This window comes from Sebastes fasciatus, chromosome 12 (assembly GCF_043250625.1).
Source record: "Sebastes fasciatus isolate fSebFas1 chromosome 12, fSebFas1.pri, whole genome shotgun sequence".
Taxonomy (NCBI): Eukaryota; Metazoa; Chordata; class Actinopteri; order Perciformes; family Sebastidae; genus Sebastes; species Sebastes fasciatus.
In genome coordinates this window covers 17,803,491-17,821,290 of record NC_133806.1, presented here as the reverse complement: position 1 = coordinate 17,821,290, position 17,800 = coordinate 17,803,491, and the positions used below count along the sequence as shown (strand labels likewise).

The 17,800-nt window shown below is 41.7% G+C and overlaps 1 protein-coding gene across 4 annotated transcripts in view; it reads left to right on the top strand.

Annotated features, from left to right (window-relative positions):
• The window catches only part of galnt1 (UDP-N-acetyl-alpha-D-galactosamine:polypeptide N-acetylgalactosaminyltransferase 1), a 56,657-nt gene that overhangs the window by 30,750 nt on the left and 8,107 nt on the right, over window positions 1-17,800 (top strand). For all 4 annotated transcript variants that reach the window (XM_074653767.1, XM_074653765.1, XM_074653768.1 and 1 more), the window contains exons 3-8: window positions 4,638-4,777; window positions 4,885-5,053; window positions 15,404-15,570; window positions 16,123-16,250; window positions 16,363-16,442; window positions 16,857-17,027. In XM_074653767.1, the coding sequence (XP_074509868.1) occupies window positions 4,639-4,777; window positions 4,885-5,053; window positions 15,404-15,570; window positions 16,123-16,250; window positions 16,363-16,442; window positions 16,857-17,027 (854 nt within the window). In that variant the 5' untranslated portion in view covers window position 4,638. The remainder of the gene's footprint in view (window positions 1-4,637; window positions 4,778-4,884; window positions 5,054-15,403; window positions 15,571-16,122; window positions 16,251-16,362; window positions 16,443-16,856; window positions 17,028-17,800) is intronic.

The following is a 17,800-nucleotide window of genomic DNA, read 5'->3' as shown; positions in this document are numbered from 1 at the left end:
CCGCTTGCTAAATTGTTAGCCTCTGTGGCTTCTAGACGGCGACAGTAACGTTAATATTGCCGTTGATTTTTCTGAGAAAAACTGGGTACCTAACTGTGACTTAGAGAAAATTACAGAGGTTATATATCAAAGAGAGTAGACGTAAGGGTGAAAGCTATGATAAGATACAGTAACAGACTGTTTCAACATAATTGCATTGCTAGGCAACAGCTTGGGTCCATGTTTACTTCCTGTCAGCTGATGTCATTCACATACACTGCAAAAGGTAGTAAACTGGGACACATTTGGAGTGTTAAGGTTTACAACTGAAATGATCTCTAGCACTCAGTCGTCACCCATGTGCTCTCTCTACACTCACTGCACTAAGAGTAACACCTGTGTGTGTGAACCATGACTGCAGTCAATGGTGTGAACATGCCACTACCACACACACACATATACATACACACACACACATGATGCCACATGTGAAAATCGTCACCTACTGTGATATGAGGTTCTTGTGAAACTACAAATAGATGTGTGTATTTAGTGCTCAGGACTGCAAGTAACCTTTATTGTGTTGATTAATCTTTAGATTTTTTTTAGCTATTAATTAAATAAAGAACTACTTCATGTGGAAAAATATCACAATTGAGGATTTGAAATTGTGTTAACCTTAACAATTGTGTTAACAAGTCGATTTCAGCAACTCAAAATGCTTTGCAATCTATACTGGAAAAACAAAGTTTGGAAACTTGTGTTTGGTGGATTATTTCTCTGTTGTTACAATGCTGATTGGCATTGTATTTTACATCGTTGGAAAGCCTGTTTATTTACCTTCGCAATGATGTCCCACTTGTAAGGATCATGCATTTGTGGGATGAGCAGCACAGCTGATTATGTGGGTAGCGCCCAAGAAAAATTTGCCAAAATGCTCCGTCAATGGTAAACAATGTATTCTCCTGTTGGTGTTGACTCTTGTTTTGAGTTGTTTGAGTTGCTGTGGGATGGCGTTCCATTCCTCAACCAGGATTCATTGCAGGTCAGCCAACGAGGTTGTGTTGGTCACTCTAACACGTAGAGGGTTAGAGTGACCCAAGCTGATCCTACAAGTGTTGAATTGGGTTGAGGTGTGGACTCTTGGCAGGCCGTTCCATTCTCTCTACTCCCACATTGTGGAGGTAGTCTGTGATAACCCTGGCTCTGTGGGGGCGAGCGTTGTCATCTTGGAGGATGAAGTTAGGTGCCAGATTGTGGAGATATGGGATCGCCACTGGCTGCAGAATCTCATCCCGATATCTCACTGCATTGAGATGGCTTTCAATGATGACAAGCCTTGTTTTGCCAGTGAGGAAGATGCCGCCCCATACCATGACACTGCCCCCACCAAAAGCTGTTACTCCATCGGTGCTACAATCAGCATAGCGCTCTCCGCGTCGTCTCCATACTTTGACCCTGCCGTCCGACTTTCGCAGACAGAACCTGGACTCATCACTTAACATGACATTACCCCACATGTTCAGGTTCCATTGTCTGTGTTGTCGACACCAGCGCCAACGGGCCTGACAGTGAAGGGCAGTCATTGCAGGCTTCCTGGTAGCCTTATGAGAATACACTGTTCAGAGCATTTTGGCAAATTTTTCTTGGGCGCTACCCACATAATCAGCTGTGCTGCTCATCCCACAAATGCATGATCCTTACAAGTTGGACATCATTGCGAAGGTAAATAAACAGGCTTTCCAACGATGTAAAATACAATGACCATTAGCATTGTTACAACAGAGAAATAATCGACCAAACACAAGTTTCCGAACTTTGTTTTTCCAGTTTATTTGAATAAAATAAACACAGGGGTTTAATCAGACTGAAAGTATCAGTTATTCTGCTGATTATATTTTAACCATTAATTGTTTGGTTTATAAAATGTCAAATTGCTTATCACAATTTCCTAAAGCCAAAGGTGACGTCCTGAAATTTAGTGTTTGGTCTGATCAAGATCAGTCCAAAACCCAAAGATATTCAGTTTACTATCACATAAGACAAAGAAAAGCAGTTTAGTGTTTTTACTTGGAAACTGCCTAACAATTTGTCAATTATCAAAATAGTGGCGGATAAATTTTCACAAAACACAGAGTATATTTGTAAAGCTGTATATATTAAAGGTAGGGTTGGTAAAGATTTTAGAAACATTTTTTGTTATATTAGTTGAAATTTTCTTTACACCCCAACAGAAATCAATAAATCATATGCTCTGACAAAAATAATTGGGTATCTGTGGCTGTTGCAGGACTGTAATAAACCTAGGGTTTATAAACCTGCCTACCTGCCTGACTACCTGCCTGCCTTCCTGTGTGCACTCTGCCCTGCACTCATTCCGCGTCACCGGAGTCTTCCACAAGCTGCTAGCTCGACAGCTTTGAGTACTAACAATAGCCATGGTCGTTGTTTACGTTCATTATATGTTTATGTTCGTAATGATAATTTTGGGAGAGTGGCTTTGGAGGGAGGCCTGAAGCGACAGACTGTCAATGTTGCCAACTTGGTGACTTTCTTGCTAAATTTATGGACTTCTGGAGAAGTCAGCAGCAGCTTGTGCTGCTAGCTACTTTCATTGGAAAAGAGTTGGCAACACTAGGCTTGGTGTTTCGGTTGGATCATACTCTTGCTAGTGCTCAAGATCACCCACCATGCCTTTTAAGCTGTGTATTATGTATCATTAGAACATCTTAATCAAATTAAAAAGGTGTCATTTTCTATTTAGACCATCCCATATTTCAGTGTGGCTGGAGCTCCAGAGGTGAGGCATCAGGAAAGCTGATATGCTGATAAAGTTAAATAAGCCTCTGTCAAATGATCTGACATGAAAGGTTCTTCATGTAGATGCCAGGCCACTAAGAGATTTGTAAACCAAGGGTCACATTTTTAATTTGATTCAATCTGCAGCTGACTGAACTGACAAACTGCTGTAACACGATGCACTTGCATTAACCTCGTCAAAACCCTTTTTGCTGTAGTTTACTTGATTTGATTGAATGATTTTAGGACTAGCGATCAGAGCATTTATCTCCAAGGTGGTTTCTCTGCACTAGTTTCTCTTTGTCAGAATGAGAGAGCTTGCAAGGTTACAAAACTCCTTTCAGTCACATGACAAGCTTGACAAGAGCTATGACATTTTAGGTCTCGGGGTCATCTGGGCATGATCTGAAAGCAGTATGTTGCTGCAGCAGTTGTCATATGACATAGGGCTCCTTGTTATTGACTATTTGTTGCAGCCCTCATCTCTCATTGCAAGCAGTTATTACAATTAGCATGATTATAGTGGCTATTTGTGGTCAGCAAGCATTACGTTTTCCTATTTTGTCGGATGTTTCTGCCCAGAGAGAAATTGCCCGGCTATACATACATACATACATACATACATACATACATACATACATACATACATTGCATACTTAGCTTTAACCTGCTAGAACTGGTCAAACTACCACATTGTCAGGACACTGAAACTGTCACAAAAGTCTGAGAAAAGACAAACTGAGAGAACAGACAAATTTCCCCCCCCTGTTTTCTGCTGTGGACGGCACTTTGTGCCTCCAGAATCCTATCAGGTGGAATTTAGAAATGCTGCTCTGCAGTTTCTCCGTCCTCTGTGGCTGCTACGCAAAGCTAAACTAAACTAAGCTAAGCTAAGCTAACTATGCACAAACACTTTTTTTTTACCTCCCAGGGGCACGAGAGAAATCACCGTGGCCAAATTAATTTTCTCCCTTCTGCTTGTGCTGCTGCAACCTGAGGGATCACTGAGGCAGAGAATCAGCCAAAGAGAGGAGAGATGGCGCTGGAGGAGAGAAGGAAAGGGGAGCAGAGGAATTTTAATGTGGTTGTGTCTATCTCTCGCTGCCTGCCAAAGAAAAGCAATTACTATCACAGCTCTCTGCTGTGTGTGTGTGTGTGTGTGTGTGTGTTGTGTGTTGTGTGTGTGTGTGTGTGTGCTCACCTGCAAGCGTGTGTCTGACTGCACTTTAGCACACAGGGATTTGGTATGTTGCATGTATAAATGGTGGAGATGGGCTTGTGCACCGCAGGGTGTTTGGGAACTCAGAAGATGTCTGTTTCCGCCGTGTAACTTTGCTTGAAACTTGAAAGCAGCTAAAGCTTTATTTAGATACCATGAAACATCCTATCCAAAACACAGATGTCAATGTTCACCACGCTTATAATGCTGCCAGACACTAACCTAAACCGATCAACTTTTAAAAATGCCCTCTTACATTTCCTATTTTTCTTCTGGAGTGATGTAAGATTGAAATACAGCAAATGCATAGTGCTCATTTTGAGGCTCTCTCTGAGTGTGACGGTGACCATTTGGAGCGGCGCTGATAAACAGCCGACAGATAAGAGCTGAGAGTTAGACGTACAGACAGACAGACAGGCTGGCGGAAGGACAAATGGAGGTGTTGGGAAGATACTTCTGGGTAGAGATGTGGGAGGGGTGGAGGTTGAGGGGAGTGAGGAGAACTAAACCGTGATCTCCTCGGCAGAGCTTTGGAAAAGCCTGTGATTGTGTGTGCAGCTCAGGACTCGCCATCACTCCTCACCTCAGCCAGAGCTTTAACATCTCTCTCTTCCCCTCCCGTCTCTCTTTACTTTATTAGGATGCGGAGGTTCGCCTACTGTAAGGTGGTTTTGGCCACCTCTCTGGTGTGGGTGATGCTGGACATGTTCATCCTGCTCTACTTCAGCGAGTGCAACAAGTGTGATGACAAAAAGGAGAGAGGACTGCCCGGGAGACTAGGTGAGTGTATATTGCCACACATATACATGTGATCACAGAGACACACTCATCACAGCACGTCCACCAGCATCCTCTGTGTGTGCTTGATGTGTATGTGTCTGCTGCAGATTCCCTGACCAGGCCGCGGGATGGGCCCGGTGAAGGGGGGAAGCCTGTGGTGATCCCGAAGGAGAACCAGGAGAAGATGAAGGAGATGTTTAAGATCAACCAGTTCAACCTCATGGCCTCTGAGATGATTGCTCTCAATCGGTCACTGCCCGACGTCCGCCTGGAAGGGTGAGCAGCCTCCCTGCAGCTAATCATCTGTCCTGTCACTTACTCTTACTCCACTCATTATGTTCCCTTCAAAATGTCTCTCACTGCCATCCACTGTTGGGATAGTCCCCACTGGTGATCAGTTATGAACCGCAAGCCAGACGTCTGGCCTGAAACCTGCACAATCAGTCACACAGTGAGCCGCCGTTGTTCTGTAAAGGTTAGTTATGATTAACGACATAGAGCGAGACAGATGTATGGACGCATGAGTTAAAGTAGAGAGGATAACCTCAACGACAATTCTAATAACGTTTTAGATTTATATTCATCTGTAAGTGTTTTTTTTTTTTTTTCCACAACATTTTTATTATGCTTTTAAACACAAACACCGACAAAACCAACAATAAATCAGCACACATTGGTCACAATAACTAAACACCAGATTTAGATCCCTAACACACAGTATACATAGCACCTAATATACTCAAAGAGATGATTTTACACAATCACATATGTATTTGAAAAATCAAAGCATCTATGTATGTATATAAATAGGGATAAGGAGGCGCTCAGTCCGTTACAATTTATCGCAATCGACACTGATGCAACAAAACATTTTAAGAAAAATAAGAAAACAAAACAAAATAAATAAGTCAACAAATAAATATCTCGCCCTACGAACCAAAAATGTCCCTTTGGCAAATTTTCAATATTGCAATCTATCAGACCCTTTAGTTCAAGTTTTTCACCAACATATTTAAAAAAGGATATCCAAGTCTGAAAGAAATCACCCATTTTACATTTAAATCTGTATGTTAGATATTCCATTGATATTAGCTCAAATATCAGTTTATACCACTCCACAACTGTTGGTGTTTTGTTTTTTTTGTTCTTTTTTACACTAATATGTTCATTGGGTTTTCCTATTTTCACAAACACAATAAGGATAAAGGAAAAAGAGAAAAAACAACAACAACAACAAAAAAAACACTGGTACAGCTCAGGTAAAAAAAAAAAAATGTATATAGGAGGTCATAGGAAATAGTCCATAGTGCAGGGAAGTCACAGGATATATGAGGTAATGTTTAAGAGACTCCTTGTAAGATAATGGAAGAGAGTTCGGGTCCAATATAATTCAGATAGGGTTGCCAGATATTATGGAACTGATCTACTTTGGTATGTATAATATTTGTCAGATATTCCAAAGGGACCATCTCAAATATCACTTTTCGCCAGCCTTGTACAGAGGGTTTCTTATCACTGATCCACTGTAGTAGTATATTTTTTCTAGCAGCAAATGTAAGAATGTTATATAACCTTTTGTTGGCTGCAGTAATTATATTTGTACTTGGTATTCCTAAAATCAAAGACATTGGATTCATTTCTAAATCCTTATCAAATATCTTTTCCATTTGACATAATATTTCAGACTAGTACTTCTGTAATTTATGACACGACCAAAGGCAATGGGTTAAGGTACCTATTTCTGTTTTACATTTGAGACACAGAGGAGAAAGTGAGGGGTCAAAGAAATGCCTGCGATTAGGGGATATATGTATTCTATGTATAATTTTAAATTGGATTGCTTTCATCCGGGTACAGATAGATATCTTTTTGGCATGACTCCAAATATCGTCCCATGTCTCATCATTAATAGTCACTGACAATTCCTTCTCCCACACACTCCTAATCCTCTGTGTATTTGTAGTATACTTGCCATTCATTACATTATATAGCAAACTCAGAGACACCTTCGTTGGTCGTTGAAACAGCATTTTCTCAATAGCAGACACCTCAGGATGATCTATAATGGTTGTACTCTTAGTGATATAATGCCTTATTTGTAAAAACCGAAAGAAATCTTGTTTTGGGAGTTGGTATTCCTTTATCAATTGTTCAAATGACATGAGACTATTATCTGAAAGTAAGTCTCCCAATTTTGTAATATTTTTATTGTTCCATTGTTGGAAACCAGAATCCAATATCCCTGGCAAAAATTCAGGGTTGTTTATTATTGGGGTAAGTGTGGAAGTTAATTTGGACCTCCCCTCCAGACGACGGACTGATCGCCATGCCTTTAAAGCATTGATTGTTATTGGATTTATACAATTATTTCTTATGTCCTTAAAATTCTTAAAAAATAATAAATCCTGTAGTCTACGCTGGGACAATGATGCTTCAATGTTCAGCCAAGCAGAAGATGCCTCATCTTTCACCCATTCAGATATAAATCTCAAGTGAGCACACAGCTGGTATACTTTGATATTTGGCAGGTCTAAACCACCCATTGAACCTGGCAATTGTAGAACTGACATTTTGAGTCTAGGTCTACGTTTGCTCCATATGAAAGAGCTGAGCCAGCTATTCAAATCTTTAAGAACCCTATTCGAAAACAATATGGGAATCATTTGAATGGGATAAAGTAGCCTAGGTAACACATTCATCTTTATCAGGGCTATACGTCCTAACCAAGAAACAGGAAGTGAGTTCCAACGCTCTAAATCTTGCCTTATTTTACCAAATAAAGGGATAAAGTTGGCTTTATACAACTGATTAAATGATGGGGTAATAAAAATACCTAAATAGACTAAACCTGCAGGGGACCATTTGAAAGGGAAGGATGGGACCGTATTAGGTATAGTAGTTAGAGTACCCAGGGGCATAGCTTCTGATTTGTTTAAATTAATCTTATACCCAGAGAATTTGCTAAACATGTTAATCACCTTAATGAGGGCTGAAACAGATGTCTCTGGGTCAGTTAGAAAAACTAGGACGTCGTCAGCATACAATGTTATCTTATGGCATATCTCTCCGACCTGCAGACCACATATAGAGGGCTCTCTTCTAATGGCCTCAGCCAGTGGCTCAATGGCCAATGCAAACAGGAGAGGCGATAGAGGGCAGCCCTGTCTAGTTCCTCTATGTGTACTAAAATACTCTGATCTAAGTCCATTAGTCATAACCGCAGCTTGAGGATCATTATAAATGATTTCAACCCATTTCACAAAATTATTACCAAGACCAAATTTTTCTAATGTGTAAATTAAAAAAGGCCACTCAATTCGGTCAAATGCCTTCTCTGCGTCCAGAGAAAGCACCAGACCATCTATAGATTTTTGTTTAAAGGCCTGAATAGCATTAATGAGACGTCTGACATTGTTAGTTGAGTTTCTGCCTTTTATAAAGCCAGTTTGATCCTCTTTAATTAATATGGGCAGAAGGTCCTCCAAACGAGTAGCTAAAATTTTAGAAAGCAATTTTCTGTCCACATTTAAAAGAGCTATCGGCCTATAGGATGAGCAGGATTCAGGACATTTCCCTTTCTTTAAGATAAGTGATATGTTAGCCTCTTTAAGAGTCTGTGGCAAATCTGCAATAGAAAATGAATGATTGAACATTTCAAGTAACGGTTCCAAAAGTAAGTCTTGGAACTCCTTATAAAATTCAGAACAGAACCCATCAGGCCCTGGCGACTTCCCACTCTGAAGCTTTTTGATGGCATTAGCTACTTAATTTCTTGTAATGGGGCTGTTAAGAAAACTTTCCTGTTCTTCTGATAGTGTTGGAAGATTAATCTGAGCAAAAAAGTCTTCCATTAATTGAGGTCTGTAAGTGTTTTAATAAAGGACATGATATATATACAATATATAGGAGTAGAATTGGAAAACATTCAGACTGAGTGATGATATTAGAAACACTACAAATCATGGGAAATTACATATAAGATAAAGGTTCATAAAAGTGTGCTTTACAAAGTGATTAAAACAGTGAAACTCAGACAGTGAATTAGACAGGGTGTGGTGGCCTGAAAAAATACATGGGTGTCAGTTGGTGTGTCCCAATTGCATACCGTATACTGACTGTACATGCAGTATGTGCTAAAAACAGTCTCGGTTTATGCCCTGTAGTTAGCATGCAAAAAAGAACGAACAAAAGGAAAACAAATGCACACGGGGAAAGCACCTGTAGTAGAAGGTGCCCTCGTCAAGTGGATTGATAATGCCTGATCACGTAATGCCCCCATTGTGCAACTCTGCTGATCCTCAACCAGTGCTGTGGTGGCGCAGCAGCACATGGCGCCCGGCCCACCTCCCTTAATGCCACCAGCACCTGGAGCTCAGTGCTTTTGCAGGCGGGTGAACGAGGAGCCTCGGCAAAGGGGCGAAACCTCACCCCAAGCGGGTCCTTGGTGAGGGAAAAGGCAGAAGATACAAATGTCAATTAGATGGTAATCTGCATGAGAGATAAAGAGAAACAAAATTCTATTAAAATAATCATCCGATTATGGTGCTCAATTTGACCCCGGACAGGCGTGATCACTATAAGTGGAAATCATACAATACATGTACCAATGCATGTCAGTCCAGCTGTGATTTTGAAATACCACTGCTTATCACACTTCACACATATACAGCAGAATGTTTCCAAAAGATTTAATAGTTTTTTTGGGGGGTTTTCTGACGTGTTCACAAAGCTGTTTTACTATCATCCACAAGTCGTTTTAATTTTTTCCAGCTGTGAGCAACTCCTCCATTTCCCTTGTGCAATGCATTTTGGGACAATACAGTCTGTGGACAGCACACTGATGTTTTTCTAGTGCTTCCACAGTGTTTAAAACGTACTTGTTTAACCGTTTAGTGTGATTCATTTGGGCTCGTGTGAAAGCTGTCAATTTAACTCTGGTGATGACTAACCAGCCAGACTGAAACCACCTGAAACTGAGAGTCTCAGTACCACCTGAACTGTAGTGCGGTTTGTTTGTGGTCTGAAAGCAAATGAAACGAAAGCTAAACTACTCTTAAACCATCTGCTGTTTGTGAACTGTACAGGAAGCACTCTCATGACAAGCAATCCATATAAGCGGTGTACATATTTCTGCAAATCATCATGAGTGTGGGTTTTTTTCTCTGATGAAGACCGTCAAAAGCTTAAAACTGTTGTGTGTTGTGTCCTGTGTGTACTGGCAGTTCATTAAGTCCATTAAAGCGTGTGTGACATAGTAATTCCATAGTGATGCCCCTCTGTAATATACCTAGACAAGACGTCTCTACCTGTTTGTTCATAACATAGGGCTTGCAGTCTATTAATATCATTAAGGCTCATAATCAGTTATTTCTTTTGACCTCCTTTTGATACCAAAGAACATACTAACACGTAAGACGTATTAAAGTGCAGCACAGCCAGTCACTGGATTTTGTGCTCCTGTAGCATTGATGATGACCCAGGATGACAGTAGCCCAAACTGTCCAGTGAATAAGTTTCCCGTCAGTCTGTATAACTTGCTTACGGCTCTCGGTTCATTTTTAAAAAAGCCAGTGTGAACCATAGACTGTATAAAATATGGACATAGTCTCTGTGAAGTCACCCATAGGTTTCTGAAGAGCCGCTGTGAAGCTCGTTGTGTCGGCGTCTTGGCAGTGATGACACAGCCTAACCTCTGGCTAATCTAAAAAGAAGTGGATTGTCAGTGGAGCTGAGGCTGGCCCGGGTGACACCGCAGACAGCTAGCAGCTAGTGACCTGAGACGACACCCTCCTTTCACTCAAAGCGGCCACACCCTCAATGTACCAATGCCGGACTTTAAGCCTTAATATGATTTAAAGCCTCAAGTTTTTTGGCACTTACGCGTTGGCTTCATTTCCCAGCATCGGATGTTGCCTCTTGGTGTGAACACGAACCGGACCAGAACTAAAATGTAACATGTATAATTTCTTTTCTCTTGGTCAGGACCAAATGCACCAGGTGTGAAAGTGACCTCATTATGCACAGTGAGTCATCGGGACACAGCTAGCCAGTGATTTTATGTGCTGAGCTCACGCTGCACTTGCGTGCGTTAATAAAAGGCTGTGTTGTAGTACTCGAGATCGGTCTTAAGACCACTTTTTGAAGTTCTCGTTCTCGGAATAAACCGCATTTTTACTCGGCCTTGTCTGGGCCTCGGACAAAAAGGACTCAGGATTTTATTATTAATGGGATTTCACTAAATGTTTCTGTGCATTGTCTGATTTATTTGTTAAAATCATTACCGTGAATGCTCATATGAAAAAAAAAGAGATGAATGAAGAGGAATCTTCATTTGTTTTTAAAGTAATGTGGATCTTTCAGATACATTTGAGGAGTGCTTGTGGTTTGCATGTTCCACATGTGTGTCGTGCAGTGTGGGACTCGCACTGGTCTGGTCTTGGTCATGACTTGGTCTTGAATAATGTGGTCTTGACTTCAACACTGCTAATGGTCCAACCAATACAGTAATGAGGCCTTTCTGCCTTTCCTGTCAAATCAAACTGCCTTTCTCTCCATGACTAATAGCCCCTCGGTTCACCTTAACGATAGATCCCTCGCTGTCCTGTTTAAAAAGGAAGTACATCACATTAAGGAGGTAATGATACCATATCATGCTGCCCCTTTTTATATTTTGCTTCAGTAATACCAGGTTATATGTGCAATTTGCAAGTCCTTCTTCTCTATAATGAGGAGTTTAGTCTCACTTAAGTGCCTGTCAGTGCCAATGGCAGCAGGTTGTTCAGTCATCAGACAGGCAGAGAGAGGCAGTCAGAACAGCAGACAGGTGTGCATCCGACCAGCAGCTCGGAAGATACGTCAAGGTTAGTTCAAGCAGGTGGAATCCAGCTCGTCCTCCCATCCCCCCTCTGCCCCTTTATGCGCTTCAGCAGAGGAACATGCTTAGATCAGTAATGAAGGTTTTCAGAGCGATACACAGAAAGACTGACTGACACACACGAGACTGACAGGCAGGGGCACGGGCACACTAGACAGGCGGGAAAGAAAGAGGACATTGATCCGTGAAATGGGTTTTAGTCTTTGAGCGAGAGTTGATTACTAGGTGTGTTTTCACTCAGCCTCCTCTCCGTCTATCTGCTTTTCCAATTAGGAGATAAGACCGAGTCAATATCGAGCAAGGCAATGTGTCTGCGTGTGTAGGTACGCATACGTTTGTGTTTATTTGCGAGTGTGAATCGGCAGGTTTAGGGAAACTGTGTGAATGAATTCATCATCGCCAAGCGGGTCACCATTAGCTGGAACTTTGAAGTGGAAACTCACTGATGGTTTATTTTCATTATTGTCAGCAGTGCAGCCACTGAGTGTAAAAAACCCCAAACAAACAGGAGAGGACAGGACATTACAGTCAAGTGTGTGTGATGACGCCTGTGCTTGCATGTGTGTGCATGTGTTTGGGTGGATCTACAGTATATGAAAACCCTTTCCATGACCACACCTCTTAGACAACTTGACATTTTCTCCTTTTTTGGATGCTGACTGCAACATTTTTATGAGAACGCATATATACTGTAGATGTATGTGTGTGTATGTATGTGTGTGTGTGTGTGTGCGAGTTTAATGTTGCAAAGAGTGATGGAGTTTAATCAGAACCAGTCTGCCCGCCCTTTCTGACTATCCCCACAATCCACTGGCTGGAGAAACAGCCTGTAGCTCATTACCCTGCTGTGCTGTTGCCAAATGTTGCTCCGGTAACTGTTTGGATACACAGAGCTCACAACCACTCCTCAGTTTTTTAAAATTCACAATCATGTGTTTGCCATTGTGTGTCAACACGTCTTGTTTTGGTGGACACACAGAGGTCTTGTTTTCCATTAGACGCACAGCGAAGATTGTGTTTGAAAAGTGGAAAGTTTTCTGTTTGTGAGAACGGAGAAGAGAGAACTAATAATCTGACGTGACTCTAAGGGTGTCTCTGTTTTTACAGTGAATCATCTTGTGTGATCATCAACCTCCCTTCCTTGCAGAGAGTACGAGCACTCACACATACACACAACAGCCTGAGAATCTCTGTGTGTGTGAGTGTGTGTGTGTTATTTAACATGCTCCAGAGGCAGCTGCAGGATGGAGTATATTCTTGACCTCCTCTTCTCCGTCGCTGTTACATTCCTTCTGTTAGAATCAGCAGCAGAGAGAGAGGAAGCATTCCAGTGCTCTGGATGATCACAAGGAGGGAGGGCGTTATGATGAGAGATCATATTCCATTTTGGCTATTGTGAGAGTTGAATCTGTCAGAGGAAGGAAGTCACAAGCTGGCTTCGGTTTTGTCATAAATAGATGACAGTTTGAGCAGCTCACTGAGCGTCTTTTGACAAAAACACTTTGACTGTGAGGCAGTTTAACGTCGGAGAGCTTACATGCAGGTATCATGTTAGGCTGCAGAGGAGTGCCTCCGTCTCCCGTGACTAACTTGTTCTCCAGCAAAACTGACGTGTGCTTTTTGTCTTAGTAGGAGAGTAACATTTAACATTCATTTGGAATTGGATTAGTCCATATTTTCTGCAATCTGTTGTGCAAATCAATCCATCTGTAATATGTGTATTATTCCCAAAGAATAGGGCGTGCATTCGGAGCTGTTGTGGTCGGTGAGATGATTATGAAAGACTTAAAAAAGGTGGATATGATGTGACAAACTTGTTTAAAGCTTTGTCAAAAGGGCAATGTACTTTCTTCGTGACACATGTTTCTTTCCAGACATCTTGCAGTGTAGTGTGTGAATGTGTGGTATTTTGTGCAGCGTCTACCGTCGTCTCAATAACACCGAAATAAAACTGTCTCAGAAGTCATCAATCACTCTCGGAAAGAACCCGCAAATTGAAAGATTGTCTTTCTTGCAACCCCCAAACTCATTTTGTCAGCCAAAGTAATAAAAGTGTTTATAAGCTGCAATATGGACACAATCTTCTATTATTCTATATGAGATATCATAAAAGTGATAAATATCATAAAATACAGCAGTAGATTTTCTGATATATGATAAAATAGCCAGAGAACTTTTTTTGTAAAAATCAAGGCAACTGGTATAAAAAGGTTCACTAAGTTTCAAATCTCTGCAAGCTGATTTTCATACTAAGATCAAATAAAACCTTAATCAGTGGCTGCCTGGGAGATACAAAATCAATCTTAAAGTCATAACTATGCTTTGGAAAGTGGGCAAGTGTGATTTAAACATCACAAACGTACTTAATGCCTAAACAGTGCAAACCAATAGGGGTGGGAATCACCAGAGGCCCCACCATATGATATAATCGCCATACTTAAGTCATGATACGATCGTATTGTGATTTTAAACATTTTACGATACACTGAGTATTGCTATAAGATATATTGTGATATATTGTGATTTATTACTTTTTTTCCGACTGCAAATTATGCAGTTTGCCAACATCTGTTTTATCTAATAAGATACAGTTGTCACTCTGTTCATCTCAGTGTTTTCATTCACATATCTTGAGGTCAGAGGTCAGGGGACCCCTTTAAAAAAATGGCCATGCCAGTATTTCCTTACCAAAAATTTAGCATTTAGCGTTATTTAGCTTTCTTCCCGAAAAGCTAACATGACATGGTTAGTACCAATCGATTCTTACACTTAGGTTTTCTGGTTTCATATGATACCAGTATCTGCACTCTAGCTTTTATAAAAGATCAATACTGGACATCCGTGTGTCCACGCAACATATACCGATACTATGCTGTATCGATTTTTTTTTTCTCCCCCCGCCTTTACAAAATAGCCAGTATAATCATTAAGTATTTCTCTGGGAATTCTGTGGAGAACCATTTAAATAAGTCTGTGACACTAATATCCGTTTTCTCTTGTCTGCACTCTGCTCTGCTCTGTCAGACATCTACATCCCTGTGTGTCTCTCAATCAGAGGTTGATGTGTGTGTGTGCTCTACACTGCTATGATAATGACTCACACTCTAATTAGCATCACTAATCAACTGTCATCATGCTGACCCACTAGTTCTGTGTGTCTGTCTTTCTCCGTCTAAATTTGGGGATATATATATACGCTCGGCTGCTCGCTCATTATTCACCCTCAGTTTTCAGCGTTTGAAGTCGATAAAAATATGATTTTTCATGAGGTCACAAATGATGATCTGATTAATCCAGTGATTCCAGGACTGACTAATGCGGTTTAGTTAATGTTTAAAGTCCCAGCTATTTCCCTCTCGTTCAGTTCTCTCTCTCGTGTGGACTCACTTTAGCTGCAGCTCTCTGTGGCAGTCTCTTACAATCAGACAGAGGCTGGATTGTGATGTGTCTACTACAGTCTTTTTCTCGCTCTGTCTCTGTCAGTTCAGTTTTGTCTGTGTACTTCAAAGCCTACAACTTCACTTATTGCACACGTGGTTGTCTGTGCAACCGTTGTGTGTTAGTTTTTGATGCATTTCTCTCACACCTCCTCTTGCTGTCATTTTGACAGTGTGTTGTCTGTTGATTTGAGATTTGCTTTGTATCCATATTTGTAGTTGCATCACGTATCTTTCTATCATTCCGCATTGAAAGCAGTTTTTTTTTTTGTGCCATTAATGTTTTATTCTGATTGTTTCATTTTCTCTTTGTAGGTGCAAGAACAAGTTATACCCCGATAATCTTCCCCGTACCAGCGTGGTGATTGTATTTCACAATGAGGCGTGGAGCACACTGCTGCGAACCGTCCACTCCGTCATCGACCGCTCTCCACACACACTGCTGGAGGAGATTGTCCTGGTGGACGATGCGAGCGAGAGAGGTACACACACACACACACACACACACACACACTGCAGATAATTCCTTCAGTGCTTGTGCCTCTTGTTTGAGGCTTAGCCTATTTTTTTTAGAGCTACTGTATGATTTCGTTGGGTTTCTGTGTGTGTAGCTGCGTTTGTGCATGTGTGTGTTAGTGTGTCTGTCCTGGTGCCCAACAGCCAGTCAGCATATATGGCCTGTGTGCCACTCCACCCTGTGCAATGCTGCTAATCCCTGTTTGGGGGGAGATTAGGTCTTTAATTCGCCAGCCGCAGGGATTACACTCTGTTATTACCCTCAATCCCCCCCCATCCGCCACCACGCAGCACCATTTCACCCTATGGGACATCAGGTTGGATGGCTGCAAATCAGAGGGTGGTAGGGGAGCTCTCTGCAGGTAGAAGGGATGTCAGCAGGCATGCTAGGACATATTCACACAAGCAAAAATACAGACTTTTGATCTCTGTTGCTACACAAGGAGTAGTTTGGAGGAGTGGCTTGTAATCCATCTTCTGTTGTGTGTGTTTTTTGTCTGTCTCCGTGTGTGTTTAAGATTTCCTAAAGCGGCCGTTAGAGCAGTATGTCAGAAGGCTGGAAGTCCCCGTCAGAGTGGTGAGGATGGAGCAGCGGTCTGGACTTATTCGTGCTCGCCTCAAGGGAGCATCTCTCTCCACTGGCCAGGTGTGTGTATGTGTGTGTGTGCACATATGTGACATCCACCACCCAGTGACCTGCTCACCATATGGTGTCTGCACTGTTGGGTTTGTCTAATGTTTTCTCTCCGTGTTTCTAGGTCATAACCTTTCTGGATGCTCATTGTGAATGCACAACAGGGTGGCTCGAGCCTCTGCTCGCCCGCATCAAGCAAGACAAGTAAGACACACACACACACACACAAGACATACACACCTATGGCAAGCATTAAAAACAAATCAATAAACTATTGTTGAGCCTGCAGGGGGCTTGCCCCTGTGTTTATTTGATGCTTAATTACTTATTCTTTGTTTACTGCTTCCCGCAAGCAGGTACTCAAATATATACAACAACACACACACACACACACACACAGGGTTTAAGAGGGTGTGATGAGTGATGGCTGATGGGAAGTCCCAGCTTGGTCCATTGCTTAAATGCATATGGTTCAGGAGGTGCCACACCTTGCAGATGAGCACTTAGTCATGATTGATGACCACCCAAGGTTATGAACAGAAGGCTGCTGAATGTTTGTGTGTTGATGTGTGTGTGTGTGTGTGTGTGTGTGTGTGTGTGTGTGTGTGTTTGCTGTAGGAGAACGGTGGTGTGCCCCATCATCGACGTGATCAGTGATGATACGTTCGAGTATATGGCAGGATCCGATATGACGTACGGGGGCTTCAACTGGAAGCTCAACTTCCGCTGGTACCCTGTACCCCAGAGAGAGATGGACCGCCGCAAAGGAGACCGCACGCTGCCCGTCAGGTGGGTGATACAGCGGGACGATCCGGGTTTGATTTGGCTTTTTTGAAGCATCTTTCAGTTAGTTATTTGATCCCTACCAGCTCCAGGGCTGCTGTTGTGCAGCTGACCCTTCCCCCTCTCTGTTGGGTCAAGTGAAAAGCGAATTTGCCTTCAGGGGCAAAATGGAATCATTAGTAAAATACCACATGATCATTCACACTAACTCTGTCAGTCAGCTGTTTAGAATAACTTATAGCCTGTGAGCATCACCGTTGCTGATAGGCATTCACAATTGATGTGCGCAGAGTAATTATACACTCACCATTTAATTTACCACAGTTAATAATAAAAAAAAAACTGTTCTTAAGGCAGAAATGTAGCTTTAGTCGAGATGTTTAAAACATACATAAACATAATGTTTATGTGAGATTCTGTGTAGTTTTATTCCTTGTATCATTTCTCATGGTCGCGCTCAGGCCTTGGAACTAAAGTCAAGAGCTTATTTCTGCCTGTCTATCATCTCTTCTTCCTGCTCTTGTTTTCTATGCACGCCATTATTCAAGGTCACACACATAATATATCTTACGTAACAATCTGTGCGCCTGTTTTTGGTTGTTTTTCACAGTTGTGCACGGCCAAACTTTCCTAAGGGCGTATTGTAAATAGCCTAAAAAAACAAAATGTGTTGTGTAGGGTCAGGGTCGTAAATTAAGAAGTACTTTTAGACTAAGGAAATAACTTACATAAACCATGTCCTGTTATGGAGTAGTTCTATATTACTGAGAGGATTTGAA